Source organism: Nestor notabilis, unplaced genomic scaffold (genome assembly GCF_000696875.1).
Source record: "Nestor notabilis isolate BGI_N333 unplaced genomic scaffold, ASM69687v1 scaffold4765, whole genome shotgun sequence".
In the NCBI taxonomy this organism is placed as follows: domain Eukaryota; kingdom Metazoa; phylum Chordata; class Aves; order Psittaciformes; family Psittacidae; genus Nestor; species Nestor notabilis.
In genome coordinates, this window is record NW_009929653.1 from 64169 (window position 1) to 88679 (window position 24511).

The 24511-nt window shown below is 38.0% G+C and overlaps 1 protein-coding gene across 1 annotated transcript in view; it reads right to left on the reverse strand.

The window, feature by feature from the left end:
- LOC104406164 (usherin-like) overlaps positions 1-24511 on the reverse strand; it is a gene marked incomplete at its 5' end in the record, with an annotated part of 112204 nt that overhangs the window by 53200 nt on the left and 34493 nt on the right. The window contains 11 exon segments of the mRNA XM_010015079.1: positions 906-1068; positions 1695-1853; positions 9064-9221; positions 9905-10088; positions 10615-10722; positions 16907-16950; positions 16952-17091; positions 18938-19092; positions 19662-19859; positions 20252-20462; positions 22797-23020. Of these exon segments, the coding sequence (XP_010013381.1) occupies positions 906-1068; positions 1695-1853; positions 9064-9221; positions 9905-10088; positions 10615-10722; positions 16907-16950; positions 16952-17091; positions 18938-19092; positions 19662-19859; positions 20252-20462; positions 22797-23020 (1744 nt within the window).

Sequence of the window (24511 nt, forward strand, 5' to 3'; positions counted from 1 at the left end):
TACTAATGTATTTAAGGCAAAAGTGAATTTATATTAATTATCACTGCTGATTTCAAAAGGTAATTCAATTCCTTGTCTTCTCAGTCTCAGCTCTAATATAATAAAATATCCCAAACTCTAGGTTCATCCCAGCATGTGTTTGCCCACATATTTAGAGCTGGGAAAACCAGGAACTTCAGAGTTTAAGTTCCTCTCCAATACATGGCTTAAGTTTTATATTCTCTGCCTTTCTGAAGCTATTCAGGAGCTTTTATAAAAGAGTCAAAGGGCACAGCAGTCATCAGTGTTTTGCTACTTTGATACTTCCCTAAACACAGCTATCTATATAGAAAAATCCTCACACAGAGCTTATGAAGCTCCTCATAGGGAGTGAGGATGTGTCAATCAACTACCTAGATAGGGCAGCTGAATACAAACACTAAGCAACATAAATAGATGCACTGTTGCCACACTCCAAATGACTTACAAACAGAAACATAATTTATCTTGGGAAACTGATCTGTATTAGGAACCTAGATACCTTTTAAAAATCTCAGAAATGGTGAATTACTCCTGTCTCCATTCCAACATTCTCAACTGTCTATCAGAGAGGACTGAAGAATGTACCTAGCAGTTGGGGTAAACACAGTGAGAGTATCTATCTTTTAATATTTGTCTGTCTCTTTGAACTATTGAAAACATATTTTCACCTGCTTTTTGTCATTTGTAGATCAGGAAGATGATTCTTGCCTCAGCTCTTATTCTCAACTTGTCCATTCCTAGATGAGGATCTTACCTTAGCATCTGAAATGTGATACACACTTTATCATATACTTCTACACTTTTTTTCACTTCCTAGTATGTCAAGGAATAAAGAAATGAACAGTTCAATGAGGCTAAGAATCTGAGGTGATGAAAGTATTTACCTGTAAATAAAGTAGTTAGTAATAATGCCGTTTGGTTTCTTAGGTGGTGCCCATTTCACTTCTATGAGTGCAGATCCCATTGCTTTAACGATAGGTGGGCTCAGTTCTCTAGGTGGTGCTTCAGCAGTTCTTGCATATGTTTGGCCACCCACTCCACACCCACCTACAAAACCAGAAGTTTGCTCAGGGATGAGAGTTCTTCCTCAACAAAATGTACAGCAAAAGCAAATGAATGTCAAGTAAAGAATCTCCAAAGAAATGGTGCCTCATTACATTATTAAAAACTCATTTAAATTACTGTGGTTTCACTGAGTAATTACTGCTGATTTTCACCAGTGCAGGGGAGGAGAGAATTGGTTCTAAAGTGTCATTTTAGGAAGATTTATTTCGATAGGATTTTGAAATTTTCCATTAAAGGCAAGGAATTTCATAATATTTGGGCTCTTCTCTCTTGTCTTTATGATACCACTTCTTGCTGGTGAACAGTTACAGAACTGATTTTGTTCTGTATGCATATTTCTCAAAATCGTTAAGCTATTTGTGAAGAACTTACAATAAAATGGCACATATTACCTAAAATACATTTTTTAAACCGCCATTTAAAATATTCATGACATAATGTGGAGAAATATTTAATGCTTCATTCGGCACTAGGCTTTCTTTATACTAGGTAAACACTGAACTCCAATGTAGGAATAGGATTTTATCTGTTTTGATGAGCTGAGCCTGTCTGGAAAAATCTCCATTCCCTTCCCAGTCACGGAGGTGAGGCTTTGAAAATCATCTTACCATTCTGGCATGCTTGTATTCTTATCTCATATAGGGTGTAGGGATCCAGGCCATCGACGAGAGCAAAATGTGCGCGTCCTACTGGCTTCACTAGTAGAGAGGGACTGCTCGCATTCAGTAAGATGTTGTATTCCAAAGGCACATTGATAATGAATATCCCTGTTGTGACACAGAGAACAGCCAGTGATTACCTGAGATACTAACAACAGTGCAGGACAACTTCAAAAAGGCATTGATCATATGCAATTTTAAATGTAAGCCCCCTCTGGAGGTTTTACCTACTGCCTCTTTTTGAAACCACAGCCATCTAAATATAAACTGAAACAGATCCATTTGCAGATCACAACTGGAAGGCAGACATTACAGTTCTTACTTAAAAATCTAAATTCAGTTCAGTCAATGCTTGTGTTGCAATTGCTACTTCCAGGAAAAATGACCTTATGACTGGGAACCAGGCAGCTTTTATTTCTTTATTCTGGAGGGGCAATAGCTGCTAAGCACCGCTGCTTGAATAGAGAAGCATATGATCAAAAAAGCAAATTGCAACCATTCAGTATATCCCTTTTCAGCCCAGCAGTGGTAGCTGAGTGTAAGTTTTTAGCCTGCTTTACCAGTAAAGAACAATATACTGGCTTGAACCAAGAAACATACTGTTTCAAATGATATAAAAACAGGTTAGTTTCTGTTGAAGAAAAAACCCTCAATTTTTACTATTTTGTTGTAATTCAGACATTTTCTCCATCATTCCTCTTCCACTGCTGTCAATTCCTAATTTTTCAGTTATGTTGAAAAGCTGAAAAAGCAGTTTCTTTATGAGAACAAGCTAAGCCATAAGCCATCACCTTAGAATGATTGGCACAGGTTCCTGGATCTTTCCTTGTTTCCTCCCATGACTTCTTGAGGGTTTGTGGAGGGGTTTTTATTTTGTTTTGTAGTTTTGGTTTTGTTATTAGGAAATGAGCTGTAGGCTAATTAATTTTTTGGTCCACTATTGACTGTTCTATGCAGTCAGCAGCAATTTCATAAGCCCAAGAGAACACCCAAAGAAGAGTGTCTGTTAAGTGTGTTTCCTCCATTCTGCAGTCATGTAAAGTACAATCTTAAGAAAGAATAAAGCAGAGAAGGTACCTTTCTGAAATGAGTCAATGTGTCTGATGAGTAAGAGCACATCCCGCTTTCATACATCACCTACTTTAGCCATCACAGAGACAGCTTTGTGTTTTGACCAAGAACCAGATGCCTATGAACAGTTCTGAGACTTGTCCAGATCTCAAGAATCTTTCCATTCCTAATTGCGGTTTTCACCCTTCTCTAATAAAGTAATTACATTGACACTATTACCCTGAAGCTACAAAGACAACTTTTTCCCCACTGTTGTGCATCTTTTAGATGTCTTTTTTTTGGCTAATTATATATGTGATTATGCACATTAACTAAAGAAAAAATAAAAGGTTTATAAGAAATCAGAGAGATTTCAAGTTTATTTGTGTACTATAAATAACCAACGCGCTTTGGAAGATCAGAAAAATCTTTGAAATACCAAGTTTTTACAATTCTCAGAAGAGAAAGAGGACATAAAAATCCCAAAGAAAGAAGATGCTGCTGCCTCAGTAGATGGTAGACAAAGGAAATGCCATGACACTAAAAAAAATCTGAGAAGAAAAAGCCCTGAAGCGGAGGCATGACTTCAATCTTACTCAACTGCTCAGCTTACAGGAACAGAACAAAGATGCTGATATTAGTCATTGGAAGAGAGGAAGGGAGAAGGAGATGGAAAGTGCAAAAATCCCACTGCAAAATTTTCCTTTTTCAATGCAAAAGGTTCAAGAAAAACACCAAGAACTAATCATTAAGAATGGATCAGCAGAAATGCAACTTTTAAAGTCACACAGGATGTTACAGAGTAAACCTCTGGGAGATGATCTTGAAGTAGATGGCTTCTGCTAAAAAAGAAAACTAATTTCTGGCTGTGATATATGGAAGATAAAATGCTTTGGAAGAGTGCATTTGAGTGTGCATTGTGTAATGGTACCAGTAGTTAAAGATGTATTACTACATCTAAACTACCTTTTGTTGTTGTTTTGCTATAACTGGAGTGCCTTTAAAGGACTCATAGAATCGTTTAGGTTGGAAAAGACCTTTAAAATCATCAAGTCTAACCAGTAACCCAGCACTGCCAAGTTCATAACAGAAGATCTGAAAGTAAGAGCTTGATGTGGTAAAAAGCATGTCAAATAGAAACCTTTTTTTTTAATCTCCTTGTTAAGGTCCCCTTCTTCTCCAGTCCTGACAACAGACCAGATATTTCAGCTTGAAAACCTCACTACCTTATTAAAGTGACACATAGTTCACTTTTGTGCATCTGATCAGGGCATTTCTAGGCAAAATTCACCAGAAACCTTTGAAACTGGAACTATTCAGAATGCTTGATTTCCCAAGGAAGATTAAATACAAACAAGGACAGCTGAATCCAGCCATCAACATGCAGCAGAAGACACTTATTTCAAAATGATTGACCTGTCCATGTCCAACATTCATCCCTATCTCAGCAGAAATGAAAAATAAGCCAAATGAAACCAAACCAAACCCCCAAAATCGTAATATTCTAGATGTTGCAATGTATTAGGAATTATACCAAGACTGAATATGCTCAGGAGGAAAAATATTCTCAACAAATGAACAGGAAATTGTAAATGAAATCAAGTAAACACCCTGAAAAATTCTAATATTCAATGGAAATCCTTCTACACTTTGATGTAATTAATCAAATGCTTAGATCAAAGGATCTCTTTGTAATCTGAAAGAGAAAAAATACATACTTATACAACACAGAAGCTGGCAAAACCCCTCTTTCTTCCACGATAGCTTTCAGCATCTGCAGTCAGTCTGAAACTACTACCTCGTGTGCTCTGATGACTGAGGGAAACGAAATGGGCATATTTGTTAAAGTCAGCTGGGAAACCACACGACTTGGTTAGTTCCAGAGTTCATAAATTTATGTCAGAATAAAAGGAGCCGTAAAAGCACAAATGAACCAATTTACCCTAAGTGCAAATGGCAGTTTTGTTATTTGGTGTCAAAGTTACCACGAGCACAATGACAACCTGCCATAACACATTTTCATGTTCGCTAAAGAACAAGGATTTAGTTGGTTAATATTCCCAGCAATACTCTTTTTCATAATTTACAACAACTAGATGCTGATAGGTTATTTAACATTTATGAAGTTAAGATGTAATCAGAAAAACCCTGATTATCTTTACAAATAAAAAAGTTAAATTATTCCACTTTTTTTTCCCTGTGACTGCATTTCACAGCAGGTGTACATTTTGCAATGGGACAAGTCAATCAAACTAAACCTTGCTTTTTTGTGGGCATATTTGGATAACGTTTAATGGCCAATTCTGTGCAAAACCCTGCAAATTAGGTTTGATGGCTCTGTGTACTTCAAAACTAGGGTAGGTCAAAATAGAATTTGCAGCAGCAGATGCTTGGAATTGAGGAAAAAAATCCAGTCTGTTTTACAGACTGGTAACACAAAATCTGTTTGAAGTCAACTACTGAAACGTTGTTTATTATGGTGTGAAACCCAAGCACAATTAGAGGAAAATAGTTGAACTCTTTCACTTACAGTAAACAAACACTAAAATAATAATGTAATATCTTTTATTTAAAAACAAGTAAGAGTAAAGGTATATTTTAATATTTAACTTCACAAAACAAAACAATCTATTTGGCTGCCTTACATTAAGTATTTACTTTAAGCTTCAAATATCCAGCTATCTCATTCTGGTTCTATCAAGTATTCCCAGCAAGGCTCTGAATATAGCAGCAGCTAGAGATGCTGACTTGTTTCAAGATGCAGAACTTTGGACACCGAGCTTGAAAAGCTTGTCCTACAGCGTTGTGGAGCAAACAACCATTTACATGAGAAAACAAAAATGAGGAAATGTAACACTGGCTTAGCAAAAGTCAGAACAATTTGAAAGGCCACCAATAAAAGAACAAAAGCTTAGCTGGGTGAAGCTAGGAGACAAATAAATGTCATTAAATACCAAATTTGATCTCATGAATAAAGTAAGAATCCAGACATGTCACACAACTTTCATTCTCATTGATAAGCAAACCCAAAGGTGGATGAAGAAGAAGAGTGGTACAACATGAGGAAGGAAGACATTTCAATCAGATGATCCTTAACATATGAAGGAAGTCACCTAGGAGCAGAGGGCAGGATCCTCTTTCGAGCACGTACAGCCTTCATGGTATCACCAGCAGCAATTGGAGTCATCTAGAAGAATCAGGCCCCCAGTGAGGACCAGTTGAAAGGCAGGATGGCTACCTGCCTACCTATCAATAACATTTATGGATATGCCTTGGGAGAATTATGTGCTGGGGTTTTCTTTTTCCATTCAGCTTTTCTGCCTCTATCCATGGCACTAACAGTCGTTCCATAATAATTGTAACATATCCTTCTGTAGCGTTATCAGTGAAATGTACCGTACCTTTGAGGTCTGTGCACTGAGGCAACGCAACACAAGATAATGGGATACCTATTTCAGAAAATAAAGTCCTATTTTCCATAGTGAGTGAGGTGTGTCAAATATTTTCTCCGAATCCATCACTTTAACCACTACTTGGCCACCTTGCTATTTAGCTAAGTCAGGAGTTTTGAAATGTTATATATCTATAAAGTCACAAGGTTTAGATAAATTACAGAAGTTGAAACATTATAATTAAAGCCATCCAAAAGGAAGGTCTGTGTAATATGATGCCCATAATTAATCCTGAGGGTGATTATTTGATCCAAATTTATTACAGCAGATAAGAAGATAGAATGCTAAAGTGTACCTGATATCTACAGGCAGGAAGACACTATGACCAACTGCCGTCTCATCAAAACTGGTTAATAAAAAGCACTTTTTTCCATGGAGACACTTCCAATTAAAACAAATGTCTCATCCAAGAGTGACTGCCAAGCCTGACAATCCTTATAATGAATGTTGCATTCTGAGTTTGTAAGGGAAACCTACATTATCTCAATATAGCTTATTTTGAAATATGGATTCATACCCAGAAAAAAATAGATCAGGAAAACAAAATTACTCCGTGCACAATGACATGAATAAGGATAAAAAGTTGTAGAGTCTAGCCTAATACTACCAAGTGGGGGATGCATGTGGCCCCAGATATCTGCATCCATAGGACCTCTTAACGGGATGTAAGCCATTCCACAAGATCAGAACCTGCATCCCCTACAGTCTCCCTCTTGGGGAAAAAGAGCACTAAGAACACAAAGACCTCAGAATAAGCATTAGACTGGGATATGAAGGGTCAAGAATGAATTCCCTAGCTTCTGTACATATCTATGCTTCTGCACACAGGGTTTATTTGTAGCACTAGCAATATTTATTATTTCTTTAGTAACATTTATCTGCTGTTAATACTCTCCATTCCTGTAAGATCAGCCAGTAGCTCTGAGGTGCTATAATAAAATGAATAACAAGTTTTGCTTTCCTGTCTACCCAAGAGGGCACTGCATGAAAACCAATCTCTTACTCATACTTCAATAATTTGCCCCAGAACAAGAAGGCAGAGAGGAAGGGACTGAGTCACCAAATATCCAGGAAAGTGAGATAACACTTCAAGGTGCGTCCCAGTACCTGGGAAGAAATACATGTGTCTTCCCCTGACTGAGGAGAATGATTCCTACAGCCATGTGAATACATCAAGCCTGCATCCTCTACAAGGCCATAACGTCCAGCCTCCTCCTTACTCCTCTAATTGTGTGGTTTCAGGAATACATGAACTGTGTATGCACAATCGTATTCACAACATAAGCAAATGTACTACACAGAGCCTGATTCTCCTCACACTTGTAACCTACTACGAGTAACAGGAATTTCAGCAGCTGGAAAAGAAAAGGTCTAGAACAACAAGGACAAGCTTTTCTGGGAAACACCCCACTCTCCACAAGCCTATGCTATTCCAGTACATTCTTATGTTCTAAATTTATTTATAATGTTGCTGAATATTTTCCACCTTAAATTATATTTATTATCAAAACAATCATACAGCATGAGTCACTTTCCAATAAAGCCAACTGTAGATTATATGCCATTTGAATTCACCTCCCTTCTGCTGGGTTCTAAATCCTTTCAGGCAGTAGGGAGAAAAGTTTAATTTAAGATTTTAATCTTTTTCATATATTATAGCATTTCTATAATGGATTTTGTGCTTCTGAAAACTAAAAGATTGACAGCTCAGGGTATTATAGATTTATTAATCATTGCTTAAATGGGTAGGGTGAATGCTGCTAAGCACTGCCATAATACTTACGATCCCAGCCTGGAAGGCAAAATGCTTTTTCTAGGTGACTTTATTTTTAATGCCAATTGACTCTACTGTGACTGGAAGAAGAGACATTAAAAACTTCCCTAAATTCATTAATAAAACATATATTGTTCTTGCAACATGCAAACATCCGAAGTTTCTAAAGGAAATTGACGTCATTTTAGCTAAAAAAACCCCAATATCGAGAAAGTGGAGAACACCTTGCTGGGGATGAACTACGCTAGACAGAAAATTGTTCATTTACAATGCTCTCATTATCCCTCAATAACTACAGCATGTCGTTTTTATAACATCAGTAAAGTACACTGATCCCTTAAGCTATGATCTATATTAATGAAACAGAGCACAGTCTCTTACATAAAAAGATACTATTATTCAGTTATTCCTTCTTAGCTTACATGTGTAGCTGGCCAAGACAACCTGGAGATATTAAGTGAAGAAGGCCTTTGCTGACCCACCCTCCTGTAAGGTAACACATCCACAAAACACTGCGGTGCTCAGGTGAATAAAATGTACTCAATCAAGTCAAAGCTAGCACAAGATCTCCATGCCACACTCTGACACCTTCTGTTAAAGGAGCCCAACGCTGCATATCTGCAGGACAACTGCACATTTTAATTGCCAAGATAGCTATCAAGACAACACCAACCCTAAGGTCTGGCAGGTTTCCCTGTTGATAACTCAAGTTAGTCTGAACAGAAGAGAAAACTTATTTTCAGTGTAATTGTGGCTTGTTTTCCCCTTAATACTTGTACCCAATAATAGTTTACAAGATCAAATGAACATATGATTTTTGATCAGCTAATCCTCACAACACCCATGTCAAGTATATAGGTCAATATTACTAAAATGTATCTAGGAAAGAGCAGCTTTAAATACTGGTTATTTAAATCACGCAAACACTAAAACCAAATATGAAGAATAAAAATAGCAGAGTGGTTCAGCTGCCTGCCTGAATATACTCATTTTTCCGTGCTTTCATTTTGCTACAAATTACTACATAAAAATACGTTTTTACCTGGCACATCCCAAGCTAGAAATATGGAATATGCATCAATTACTGTGACATTATATGGGACACGAATTTCCTCTGGTGTTCCTACTGGTGTTTGTATAACATATTTATCACTAGTGTTGCTGCCACCCCAAGTGCTGGCTTCCAGCTGGTAAACATATCTGCGCAAACACAAAAAGATCAGTAGACACTATGGTTAGAAGCTTTAGGCATTATCAGTAATGGAACATTTCCATTTTCACCAATTTAAAGAGACTAGACTATACAGAGAGTATTACAAATACTGCATTAGGACAGCTTTTTACCTTTAAGTTTTCTTAAAGTGAGAAAACTAAATCTTTACGTATCATAATCATTGTAATGCTAAAATTCACATCAGCTTACACAGAGAGAAGTATTGGCTCAAAAAAGTGTCAAAATCAATGTCAGAAAGACATCTTTAAAAATACCAGTACTATTTGAGCCAATACGTCCCATATGCACAGAAACATTATAAACAACGTGCAGCGCTGTATGTCATGTAAAGACTGAAGTCTATTCCATGAGAGGAAAAAACAATCAATGAGGCACCAACAACCAACTACCCAAGGGAAAAAAAAGCCTCTCCTCTTTGAATCAGAATGGCCTATTCTCAGAAAAGGAAAGGAAAGTCCTTTGATAACGGCTTTCCAACATTTGGAAGCCTCCTAAATGTGTCCTAACAATTTTTCCAGTAATTAAGTAATGCTGTGAAACATTTTTCTCCTGTTAAAAGAGTGACTTCTCTCTTGTACATTTCACAAACACACACACATGTATTTTGAACTCCTTTCATATGTTACCAGAGCTCTTTAACATGCCTTACCTCCTGTTAGGCTGCAGGTTAACATCTGTGAAATTCAAGTCTGTACTGCCACCCAGGAAAATCTGTTCTCCATCACGAAGTAATCGATACTGAGTAATGAGTCCGTTGGGTTTCTTTGGTTCACTCCAGTAGATCTCTGCTTCTGTTGAGCTGACTATGATATGATGAGGCTTTGGCCATATCCCTATTAACATCACAATGACACTATTTTAATTTGACAGAAACATAAAGGGTTTGGGATTTTTTCCCTTTCCCACAGTTCGTACTGTTGCTTTCAGCAACGTAAGGAAAGCATAAAACATTGCCAGAGACAGAATTTAACACACTTTCTCTATTTACCCTATATCAAATGCAACCAACAAGTCAAGGTACAGCTTAATGGAGAACAAGGCCAAAGGCTGCAGCCTTTATACACCCAGTTGTCTCTGCATATTTTTTTGTGTTTTAACAAATATGCATCTAATAATTCTAACCTTGCTAACTTAAAGATTAACTTAGGAAAATCATCTCAGAAAGCAAGTAGAAATGCCACGCTAGGCAGTCAGGATAAAGAGTGTGTTAAGATACAAAAACTCGAAGAGAGATGGATTTTCTCTTGTGTCAATTTATACACGATAGCTTGACGGATGAAAGTGGATTTTTGCATCTTGCTAAAGCATCTGAACATGACCATCTCTTTGCAGTTCTGTAAGAATGTACTTGTCCCTTACCATGAGGAGCAGCTTGTAAAGTTTGACCTGAAAGTGGCTGGCTGGAAGCACACCCAGCAGATGTGCATGCAGTAAGCATGAAGCTGTAATTAGTGTATGGCTGCAGACCTAGAAAGAGCAAACACACGTTAGACTGAGATGCTGACATCGGGCATCCCAAGAATTGTGTCACTACACAGAAAGTTACTGGACTTAAAGTTAACATAGAATATTTTTAGCAAATAAAATGTGAACCATTCTTATTTTACGTCTGAGTAATACTGAAATAGTGTATTCTTGCTAATTTTATATATGCATATCCTCTACTAGTTTAAAAGACCTGACAAAAAAATTAGTTTGAATGTGTGTCTATGCTGCAATGGATCTACAGATGCCCCTCATATAGATATATTGGAATTAGCTTCAAAACAAATAAGTTAGATGGCACTTGCAGCGTAGTAACAACAGTCTAGATCTCAGCCCAGATTAGCATCTGATAATTTACCCAGTTCCCAAATTCTATCTGTTCATTTTTTTCCCCCTGTTTTTTCCTATTTATTACAAGATTGTACTATAAATGCTATAAAGCAATTAGAAGCAGGACTGACAACCAAGCCCTCCCCACTACAAGACACTAATTCCAGTTGCTGGTAATTTCTTCAAAATGATTATTTGCAGCTCGAATCTTCTATGCTGCATGTCCTCCAATGAGACTAAAAGAGAATATATTGCTTTGACCTTTCCTCAGAAATTTTCAGGCACCCTTGTGCTCTGTGTCCATGACTTCAGGCTTCACATAAAGTTGCCTGTAGCTTAAGAATTTGACTTTAGGACTCCTCACCAAAAATTTGGCTAAGACACTAAGCTTTCAAAGTAGCCATTTCTGCACACCCCGTTAGAGGCTTCTTACACTTAAGACCCCTGTGAGCCTATTGTGAATGCCTCAGAGCTCAGCTTTAACTGCTGATCCAACTGCCACACAGAGCATGCTCGTGCCCAGGGTACAGAGTCTTTGCCAAGCTACTCTTTCGGGTATTCCTCAAAGTTGATCTTAAAAATGACATTACAAGGCACAGACACTGAAATCTCTCGAATGCTTTCAAGGATCCTTTCGTTAACACTTCATAATACATTAAAAAACTGCTCCTGTTCCTGAATGAAGAAGGGACAAACAGAACAGCAAGAAGCAAATTATACACAAAACCTGTGAAAATATTAAGGTTTCAAAACTGAACTCTCAAACTAGGAAATCCCAGCATTAGGATGTTTTATGATACATATGATATGTTGTATGATACAGAACTGACCCCCTCTGTATACAGGCTTTGTGGCACAGTCCTATCTAATATTCCCTTCAAGACGTGTTCCCATGGTCTCTGGCTTGCCTAATTTTATGTAATTCAGGAATATTTTTGTAGTGTCAGGCCCTAGAACATACAGTTGCTTTACTAAAACCACAAGCTGAGAATTGCAAAGGGCTTCATGAAGTACCAGAAGAATAACAATAAAAAAGAAAGGACAAAAGATTTCTCTCTCAGAAACACGATGCTGACTCAAAGACACTGAGAAACAAAAACTTCCCTGGACCTGCCAGGAGGTCATTTGGGATGCCTGGGACGTGGCTGTCAGAGTATCTGGTCTTATGCAAAACTTTGAGCACAACTGGTGCCTTCAGCTGCAGCTCCAAGAGCTCAGGAAATTCAGGCCCCAGGTTTCAGGCAGGATGTCCAGAAAATGAACAAGACAAGATGTGCCTTCCTCAGTACCGCAACCTGAGCAGATATGAATGCCCTGGACAACATCAGCCAGCTTCCTTGATCCAGAGATGGCCTCTCCTCCATGCTGTGCCACTGTCCACTTGCTTGTAGCTTTCTAATCTGTCATCCCACAGGACTCATGAGACTTCCCAGTTGGGGCAGTCCCAGCCCAAGCGCTTCCCTAAGGATGGTGCTGGGCCAGGATATGGTCCCAAAGCTGGGCAGGGCAGAGCTGTGTCAAGGCCAGCACATCTCCAAGATGGGCTGAAATGGGGTTCTGGACCATAGGCAGGAGTGGGGATGGCCGCAGGGAGGCAGGCAGCAGCTTGACAGAGAGCTGATGGGTTAACACACTGCCCTGCGTGCTGCCACTTGGGCACCTCCCGGACACTGCCCCTTCTCCTTTCTTCCTTTTGACAGCCAATGCCTCCAGCCCCTCCGTGATCCACATTCTAACCCTCTGAGTTGGCACCATCTTGGTTGCCTCCCTCACTGTGCTCCATATTCATTGAATCATAGAATAATTAGGGTTGGAAAGCACCTTAAGATCATGTGCCTCCCCGACTTCTGCCAAGCAGAAAGGAAATTTAGCTCTGGGCAGATACAGACTTAGGCCCATGTACACTGAGACTTCCAGAAGGAATAAACTTACCAAGCACAGCAAAAGCTGAGGGAGCAGTCCTACATACAAGAGTGTTTTGGTTTGATTTGGTTTGGAGTTGTTTTCCATCTCATTCCTATCCAGAAGAGGCACAGCTTGTGGACTGAATGAGACAGTAACTCTGTATACAAATAACTACACTGTTGTTGAATGGTGACTGCTGGTGTGAAAGAGGCTGAATTAAAATTATACAGGTCAATTCAAATGTATTATACAAGTCGATTTTTAAGTGCATGGCTTTGTGACCTTAATAAGGTACTTTTGATGTAGCCCGTGTGCCTTACTGTAATTGCTTCAAGAACAATGCAATTCTGTGACAAGATAGAAAGTCTGGGCGAGATCTTTGTTTATAAACAAATGCTTGCTAATAGCCAGTATGAAGATTTTTTTAATTAGAATATATTATGAACAAATAGAAAGAATAAGAAACAATTACATAGAAAAGCAAAATACTGAATAGAAGACATGCAGGCTGCTTAACAAACTGAACAAGACATGAAGGAGAGAAGATAAAGAGATGACCCAGAGGGACAGCCCTGGCTGTAACCTAATCATGAACTGGAAGAGAAGAAAAATCATCTGAACATTGTGTATAAAAGTAAGAAGGGAGAAAATGACAGTTGCAGACTAGAGAGAGGCAAAGGCATGGAGGAAAGCCAAGTATTTAACATTTCAGGATAGAAAAGATTACTGTGGCAACAAATTACTTGAATTCCCCTAAAGGGAGTCATGTTCACTTTTAAAGGAAACATGCATAATAAAGCAATACTCATTTACAACTACATTTTAAAGAGAAAAATGGGCATTAAAAAAGAGCACATGGTTTCACTGAATTTATTGGTGAAATTCTGATACCCGAAACCTCTTGTCATACATAGAGCAGTCACAGCAGATTTTTATCTAGATTATTAAAGCTTTGCATTAAATGCCTTGTGTTATGCATGCTTTGGAAAGCTCTGTGCAAATCTACGTATGTGATTAATAATAAAAATAACAAGTAAGATAATCTTGAAACATAAACAGCATTTTGCTTTTCCAATTTCGCTGCTTGATTGTTCACCAGAGGATACTTCTTTTCTTTTGTGGTTTATTATTGTGCGTTTATGGTTTTTTACTTTTTTACTTTTTTTATTTTTAATTTAGCAGTCTATTTTGTTATTGCAACATTTGTCATTGCCCAAAAGGCTGTGAAAGAGTGGGATTTTCTTTAAGAACGCATTTTTCTACTAGTCAGATCAATTCCTTCTGATACTGTTTGTCTCTATTTGTGGGTATGGCTCCAGCAGTGTCAGTAATCAGTTCCCAGAATAATGCTCCTGGGTCCCACCGTGGGAATTTTACTCAGGAGGATGTCAGATTGCTGACCACAGCCTCACACAATCCCTCCACCCCTAAGAGTTTCCTTTAGATAAATATTACCAACGAAATCAGTGCTGCATGGAGACAGAGTTGACCAGTGACAATATTTCTGCATCTCTTAATTTTCACTACCCTGAAACAGAGAATATGTTCAGATGAAAGAACTTCAAACCATTCAGTCATAAAGTATTTGTTAATAGTGTTTCTTTTACTAAGATAAACATCAATAGTCTTGCTCAGCTTTTACCTAAAGGTGACTGATCCTACAAATAAAGTCTCTTATTCAAGATGTTATTTTTACTGTATTAAAAAGGGGCAGTTGAGGAGAATCTTTGCTATAAATCCACCTTCTTCTGCTGAAGAGGGCACTCTTACCTTTCTTTTACAATTCCCCTAATTATTTTCTTCACTCTTACCCTCTGCCTGGCCCTACTGCAAAGCATTAGCAGGCCCATTTGTAAAGTAGTAGTAACACAAAGTGAAACAATGCCATAACTGTCATCCAAATTGTTCTGTACAGGGTAGTGGAAGTGTTCAGTAATAAATGATATAAAAAGGTCTTTTATTGACAAGCTGCCATGTGCTGTTTGCATTAGAGAATATGAGAAGATGATGGCTGCTGCCCCTAGGTCCCAGTGGCATTCAACTCAGTGAGATAGCAGAAAATGCTTCAGTTTGCTTAAAGCATTGATAACACCTCTAAATAATTAACTGAGGACTTCCTGTCTTCAATTACTTAATGCTTTTTTTAACATCTTGAGAGGATTATAAGCAATTTATGGATTTCACATGATGAGCACATTCACCGCTATTCCCACAAAGCATTTGTGGGATCATGTTTCCAAAGCTTTGATGTAATTAAAAATAAGCAGCAAGACAATGGTGCAGTGGCAAGGTGCTAGCCTCCTCGTCTGTTATTTGCAAGACGCTAGATTCAAAGTCTCAAGAAATACCAATGCTACAGCTTCATTAATGTTCAACTGTTGCTCAGGGAAAAGCAGACCCTTTTGGGAGGGGGTGGGGAGAGAGAAGGAAAAGAAGGAAGATGAGAAAATCAAAACATACATCCACAGGGAAAAAGACAACAGTTCAAATATTTGAGATTATGCGTGAAATAAATTTGATTGTTTTATCTTATTCTTTTAATTTAGAGAGCGATAATTATCCACATTGCTAAATCACTGCCATGATTTCCACATTATTACCCAAGTAAGCTCCTGTAGAAAACAGCACAAGATTTGATTACGACTGTCAGGAAGAATGATGGTTTATTTCACTCCTGTCTTAACATGGCAGCATTGGACAGTGGTTTAATGGAACAGGCACACAAAAGTTAAAATGATTCCTTTTTCTCAGATGGTGATTTCATTTCCTCTTCCTTCCAGCTGGTACTGTTTGCATTAAAATCTCACTTACTCTGGAGATACAGCTGCCTTTTGGGAAGGATGTGGGAGCACAAGAAGCATTTTTCAATGGGTTTGATAGATCATTCCTTCTTGGTAGGTCTTCTTTACAGTATAAACTTACAAGAGCAATTCTAAAACACTGGCATAGTCTAGTTAATATCTCATGTCCAGAAGCACTGAATATGGACACAGGAATAATATATTGATGATGAATTTCACACTTAAGCATGATCTGTCAAAGAGGAACAGCAATCCTTTTCTCCTCTGTGAGTGACTACAGCAAAGATGATGTCTTTTAAAGCACTACAGGATGCACTCAGGGCTTGTGCTTTGAGGGGTGGTTGAGAGTGCCATATATGCCTGATAGGTTTTATGTGCCCTAAGTCAACTTCTGCTCTTTGGGTGGCTATCTTCTGGTGTGTATAACATATAAATCTCTAAGTTTCCTAATGGGGGTGGGGGGGGAGGGGGGTGAAGGAAAAATTAATGTATTTATGAATTCCTAAAAATCAAAGACACAAAAATCTGATGAGCAGCCTGAGGTCAGAGTGAAAAATGATAGTTCAGAACGCTTTGGGTTTGACAGAAACATTTCTAATAATGTTGGTTCAGTGTAACATTCAAATATAAGTAAGAATTGGATATGTGAAAATAATACATTTGAGGACTGAGTCAAACCTTCCCCCAAAATCCCTCAACTAAAACTTTTTTCAGATACACACACAAGTGAAATTTCTCTAAGTATTTAGAAGATGGCTGTAAGCAATATATGATTATAAACAGAACCCAGGATCTTTCCCTTTCTGTCTTCCTTTCCTTTTCATTATCTCAGGCATAAAGTACTGCATCCTCCTTGTTCCTACACTGCTGCACATTCAGAGCAGCACTGGTGACTTCAACTGCATTACTGCACATTAATGATGGTAAAAGAGAGAGTTGAACCTGTGTGAAGGGGTGGGAAGCCTACACAGACTGTCTGAGACCTCAAACACAACACAAAGCATGCATCTTGAATCTAGCTGGATAGATTTATCTTAGAAGTTACTGACAAGTAACATTTTTAACATATTAATACTGTCTTATATCTTAAGGACAGGACATTAGCCTGCCTGAGAGCTCTGCCTCCTTACCTGATACTGTGTGCTGCATTCTGTTTGCAGCAGCAGTGTATATATTGACTGATCTGGTACTCCCTGATGATACCATTTGGTTTCCTGGGTGCAATCCAGCTTAAATGCAATGCTGTTGAGTTCAAAGCACTGACGTCTGGCGGCTGAACACTCTCTGGGACTCCTTGGACAGTGACTGCAACTACCTGAAGACATATGAATTAAACAGCAATTTAATGTAATAGTACACTAGATACCATGATCAATGAGAATGTCACTTTTGTTTTAAAATGTTGTTTGGGCTGGCATACCATTACCAAGGGTCTGGAGAACCAGTTACTTTTTTCCTCCTTTTTCACAATGAAATCTGACCTTGAATACATTACATAAGTCTATGTCTACAATTTATCACAACGGGTTCACCACGTTTTAGCTGCAGCACATAGCACAGGGCGAAACAACAAAAACTGTGTTGCTTCAAAACTCTTGATAACTCTCTTCCATATGGTTTGTCAGTGTCTCTGCATTTTAACTGCCTGATTTCATGTATTTTAAGCACCAGTAAACATGGGGCTGAGCCTCCATCTACCCCATGCAATCTGAACTCTGTTGTAGTTATTTGCAAGTCCATATTTTTGGAAGAAAACCAGAGATTTTGAATGATAGGATAACTTTGCACTTGTTAATCTCTTTCTATTAAAAAAAAAAAAAACCAAAACAAAACAAAACCCCCCAAAAAACAGAAGGAAAAGGAAAAAACTAATTTTTGACACATCTCTACCATCTCCTACAGAAGCGTTTCCAAATTACACTGGTTTAATAAGTGTTAGACCTTTTTCTCTTTGAGAATCACTTTTCTTTTTCTGTTATTACCACCATAAAGTATTTATATTATGCTGTAAATATAAAATATGCCCTCTATAATATATTGTCCTAGTGCATTTATTGGAATCAGTCCCTACTTGCAGACTTCAGTGTTTGCAATAGTAAACTCCTTAATTACAGGGAAGTGAAATAAGCAGGATATATTAGCTCAGGCCAATGGTTGCAGCAACTGTGCCTATATAGCTTCCAGACCACAGCTCTGCATGCACGTAGAGGACTATGTGCCTATCTCCATTCCTCTGCATCAGTGCTCCTTTTCTTATACTTTGGCTGAGACTTGCACCAATAAGACAAACATTTAAACACATGGAAAACCCCACATATATATATAATATCCCATAGATACTATAATTACAAAGCACAGTCATTTTTCCTCGCCTCTGTCCCACAGACCCTAGACCACTTGCAGTCCTAAACATTCATAGAGGCAAGGATATTCTTGTGAAAAAGAGGTCGCTTAAGAAATAGTTTTTCCAGATGATGAATAAGGCAGGTACTTTGTAGAATAGAAACTAGAGCTGGCTAAATAGTAATGGTGGTGAAAGGCATCTGTGATTTAAAGTGATGCAGCAGGCAAGGAAGAAGTGACAAAAGGAGGGAAGGGATCGTGTCTGCTCAAAACTGAAGCAGAGGTAGGTGAAGGAAGTGTAGGAAGTGTACAGTCCAAAGCAGGTGTAGACATGGAAAGCCAGTGAAGGGTAATATGATGGAAGGATGCTCAAAATAAGGTTGTTGAACAAATGAATAAACTAGAGCTAAAGCGGTTAAACTAAAAAAATAGCAAGGAGGAAGAGGCTATAGACCTCCTAATGAGAAGCAAAGACTTAGTTTTAAGCCCTAGAGAAAGTGCATTTTAATATCCCTTACTCTATTCTACCATGTACAGCTTTCTCTCTAACAAACATCAGTTCCTACAGTGCAATTTCATCTTTGCCAGGAGACTGAGATACTGCTTTCTTCTGCTGTTTGCTTGTATCAACCTTAGGTTCCAAATAATCACCTGTCAGTAGATGAATCCAAGTAAGATTATTGATGTTACTTATCTCACTCACTTACTCACTCAATAATCAGCATGTCTTCAAATTACACCTTTCCAAAAGCATTTTTATGTTACCACACTGGCTGATTAAATTCTGGCACCAGTTCCATAAAGACCAATTCACTAACCTTGCTGCTGTCTGTGCAGCCAGCAACAGTGCAGGCCCGCAGCTGGTATGAATATTCTTGGTATGGCTGGACACCACTTGTGTCGGTGAAGCTCATTTCTGTTCCTCTAAAATGCTCGATTCCATTTCGGAGAATGATGTAGTGAATAATAAGACCTATTGCAGAAAGAATATGCTCCCTTTTGTCAGCTGAGAAATCCTGTGTGATGGTATATTACAATACTCTGCGCATGTGAGATATTAAATGAAGTATCCAGGTGACCACTGTAACAATCATCCTGCTTAAGCAGCTAATGTCAATTACCAGCTACTTTCCTCAACCTCTACATCAGCATCTCAGAAGATCTCCATTTTTATTGAGAGGTCTTCCAAGTTTTCTCAGTATTTGAAAATCATAAGCAGTATCTCCTGAAAGAAACACGTGTATCACCACCCCCACCTCCAAGCCCCCAAATATTTTGTAACATGATTGTGATTTTCTGATCATATCTGCTGTTCTCAAAAGAGACTTCTGGCACTTCTTAGAAACTTACTAAATTGCCTGCTGTGAAGGTAGACTCTGCTCTTACTTGCAATGAAAAGCATATCAACCTACCGAAAATTCTTCTTGCAGAATTTTAGGAATACTCACATGTCAGTGCCAGTGATTAATTAAGATACATTTTGTGATTTTGGAACTCTGTCAGTCAAATAGAACATACTCTGGTTTTAACATGCATCAATACCGTTTGGTTGAAGTGGTTCCTCCCAGTTTAGCAGTATCATGTCTTCCCGGTTATCCACTTTGGTCCATTTTGGTGGACTTACACCCTGTGGCACATCTTGCTTAGTGACAGCTCTGCTGATTTCACTGAAACCTCTTCCATAGCTATTCCAAGCAGCCACCCTGTACTCATATGTGATAAAAGGTTCGAGGTTCAGGTCTGGAAAAAGAAAGTTACATACGGATCATCTCAGTCTTATCAAAATACAAAATAATCTTTCTTTTTTTCCCCCTGTGCCTATGGGACTACCTCTGTGTTTAAAGACAGATACCGAAGTTGTTCCTTTAGTTGGGGCCATTTTCTGATCTAGTAATGCTTCTATCAACTTTTGTGAAAGCAGGTTTAGACCTTAGGTATTCACTAAACTTACTACTCATATCACTTCCCTGAAGATTCTGTCCTGATTCACAGATTAATTCTTAAAGAATGCTACTTCTCCACAATTGCTTCACTTTTAGTTAGAATACCTGATAGCATTCAGGACATCTTTTTCTCCAGAGTGAATTAAACACATCAGCAAATCACCAACCTGACATGACACTTTTCCTTACCTGTAAACGAATACTGGTTTGGGCTTCCTGTGTAGACAGCCTCCTCTTCAGCTGGACACACACCTTCTTTTATCTCCTTCTCTGTAGCACTCTGTGAACCTTTTATCCACACACAGATACTCTCCCTGGGATCAAAGTCACACTTCCCACAATATGCTCTTGCCTCCATAGACAAAGGGCAAAGAATATTAGCCTTGCATTCTTCTTTTACCTAAGGAACACACATTTGATTTTAATATGTTTACTGCATCTTTCTTTCTTTAGAAATGCTTCCATTAGTATTTCTCTGTCTTTACACAACATACAAATATTTCTAGCATATGGGAGACCCTCTCAGCCTTTGGTCTGTCTACCATCTTTGATCATTAGTGCTTTTATAATCCTGCCTAAAAGAAACAGATTTCTTCTGTAAGGTCCTTGGATGAAAACATCACAAATTTTGACCACTGGAAGTCCCAGTGATTGGGTTTGTTGAAAACAGAAGAGTCTAGAATCAAGTGAGAACAGGATTTTATCCAAGATTTTGCACATTCTGCTACGGCAAAGGCCAATATCCTGTGGCAAATCAGTAGATAATTCCCAGCCCCTCATGCAGCTTGCCAAGTACACAAGAGGGCTCTGTGCAATTCTTTGGCAGCCTTCGAGGCAGAGGACTCTATCCATGGGCTATATAAATCATGTCTTCTACCACATCCTTCTTAAACAGCAGTTTTGCTGCAATGAGACGACTTCTGCAAACGTTGACGCAGATATAAAATTTAACCCATAGAGAACAATTCACAGAAACAGAAAAACACATTGAACATCCAGAAGGTTCCGTTAAAATTCATGAAATAGTATTTTTGCCAAACCATAAGCAAGAGAGCAATAATTCCCATAAAATACAGGTTGCTGAAGGAAGAAATGTACTGCAATATTTGCAACAAATATTTCTGCCCATTGGGCCACAAACTTTTGAAGGAAAACCAAGCAGATTATATCCAATGCTTTGTTAATTTACCTTTTGAAATTAGTTTTTTAGCTGATTATGAACTTCCGCTCATTGAATTTCCCAAACTTGGCACTTTCACAAAAATTACATTGGCATAAATATCAATATAGGATGTAGGATATAGATGGATTGGATTCACATATAAAGTAGCTCCAGATTATGTCTCAGAATAGCGAACCTTTCAACATTAGTAAATTTACTCATATCAGAACGCTAGCACTGCAATCTCTTTTCTACTGCGGGTAAGTGAAATACAGAGTGCTGTCTTTGTTTATATGTTATACCTGAGGCATGGCTCTTGCATGTTGTCTACCAGAATTCATTAACCTATTCTTGCCTTTCATGAACTACTAATACAGTGCATGGGGGAACTGTAGCTGACTCATCACAACACTCGGATTTTCTCTAGGAGAAAATTATTCAGTCTGAAAATGAAATGACATGAAAACCTTGACACGAAAAGGAGAAGATGGACAAAATATTTCTGTATTAACTTAGGAGATGAATGAAAACGGCACAGAAACACCTGTATGTGGCAGGATGAGGTCTGGCTTTCTTCTTACTTCTACAATACCTACCTGATTTCCATATTGTATAATTCACAATACCCAACCCTCTTTCTTTCGCTCTCATCCACTTTCTCCCTGTCTCTGTATGAAATTACAAACATATACAAAACCACGGTTTCCATCCTTTGTAATGTTCATCTTCTTAAACAAAAATTGTACTAACAGTTAACAATATTTTCACAGTGTAGGTGTAACAGCAGGATGCTAACTCCTGAAGATTTTTATTGAATTCAACTGGAGTTGCAAGGCTTTACAGGTTTGAAAGTTTGGCCAGATTGTCTCATGCTGATACCTATAATGACTGGCCACTCTTAGAAGAGGTAGAATTAACCTTTATAGTGCTTAGTTTACTTACGGGTTAAAACAGAGTGAAAATAAACTATATAATTCATTAGGCACAAAAGGTATCATAAATATAACACCCTCATTGTCATTGTTGCTAAAAGTTATTTAGGCACCTATCGCACTACTCCTGAAATGTATGCCAAAATTGCCAGTGGTTTTCTATAGGATCAGGATTAAGTCCATCAAGACAATATAAATTGTTTTATTTTTATTTATATAATACTATTTTATTTATGGTAATACTGCCTGCCCAAATTGAAATGTAACAGCATTTTTAGACTTCAGAACTGGCCACTTCAATTTTAATTTCCACTTAAGGAACATCACCAGGAACAGTGGTCACAGAACAGAAACTGGCTATACATGTCAGTCTTGTTAGTATGCCAGCTTTTAGCCGTTGTACTAATCTGAAGTGCCGGGCAACACTTCACAGAGGCAGCTAATCATTATTAATTCCTTTAGAATTCATTGCAATAACATCAATCATGGTGAACTCATTCGGTATTAATATGGATGTAATGTGAAAATGAATAATGCACACAAGAGTTTTTATATTCCTATTGTAGAAAAATAGTTACGAACAGTGTATTTCTCTTTCCGTCGTGAAATCAGAGCTACCGAGAGATTTTCTATCAATTACCTTCATCATCATTCCAGCTGAAATCTTGTCAGAGCAAACATATTTCAAAGGATTATATCCAACTCCATTACAGCATTCTTCGCTCTTTGGAATAAGTTCAGTCTCACAGCATTTTACTGGCACTTGGTCATTCTTTCTAACATGAGCTAGGGACTCACCACTGGAACCTGAGCAGCATATGGTATCTGATTTATTCACGTATTCCTGCCCACAGCAGAACATCCCTGAAATGAATAAACAAAAAAATATATATCTGAATATGAAATGTAAGTAAATAAATAGATAAGAAAGGAGAAAGCTCAGAATGCAATACGGCTTGGCATAAAACCATCAGCAGCTGGAATTACGCAGATTTAGCTAAAGCAAGATTAAATTCGAACGTGAGGTGACTGAAGCAAGAGTCCTGACTTCCAGACCTATTGAAAACAATCAAGAATTAGAGGAATAAACAGGGATCTCCTAAAATCAACTTACACCATTGTTAAACTTCCGGAAGAACCTTTACTATGCAGTACCATAGCAAGGTGCTGTGCACAGCAGGGCGAAGACAGTCTGTTGCTGAAAATTTCCTGTAGAAATGTGGAAAATGAGAAAGCTTCTCCATATACTTTCCAGTCAGGTCTCATTCATCCCCCCCCCTCACCTGGGCAGTCTTCCAATAGTGCATCTGAGCATTCCAGAATGTTTCACATCGTATTGTAGATTTTAAAGTGAGGGTTCATACCAGCTATGTAGAACTGAATGGGTGACTTGCCAAATATCCACAGCGAATACAGAGAACTATTCTGAGAGAAGTTAATATCTAAATATAATTTGCATTTTTATAGTGGACTTGATAAGCTGCCAAAATTAATTCCGCTGTCTTCTACTTTTAATAATTTTATTTTAAAATTAAAAGCTGATCATTTTTTAATATATATATAGAGATATTCACATGAATTGCTCTGCACCTGTGAAATACTGGTGTTGAACCACACACAATTTAAAGAATGGGGTATATTTTAACTGTGAACCAAATGCTACAAGCACTTCCATAACTGGCAACGAAATCAGCGTTGTTACTAATTCAACTAGAAAGATACCACACGAAAAAACAGGGCTGTAATATACTGTTACGTCTATAAAGTAGTTTGTCTTTGACATAATTTTTCTAGCATGTAGGCATTTAAAACACACGCAAAAGTGGCCACTTGTCTCACTGCCATTTATTGCAGCAAATCTCTCTTAGGAAGTCATACATAATGAAAGTTACTCTTTAAGGGTACGATCCTGATAAAGCATTCAGAGCATTTCACTGCAGTCATTGGAATGACTGAAAACGGTGATGTTACTTGCATACCTTCCCTTTTTTCAGGGCTGGTTCTATTCACAGCAATCAAACCATGCTCACCAGCTCTCCAAGAGGTAAATATTTCCTCCTCATCACACCCTTTTTCCAAATTGTCCTAGGATCCTACCAATTTTAAGCAGAGAATTAATGCAGAAAATGACTCAATTCAATACTAATAAGCAACTCAGCCCCAAGGGACTTTTGACAGGCAAACTAAAATGCTGATAATGAACTGTTTTTCTATTGAAACAAACAAGGCTGTATTCTTTCCCTGCGAACCTCATCTTTGTTTAACTGAATTAAATTTTTCAGCCAAGATTTCACTCACATAACAAGAAGTGACTCCCTTTCTAGTTTCTTTGGTAAACCATTACTTCTTTAATTA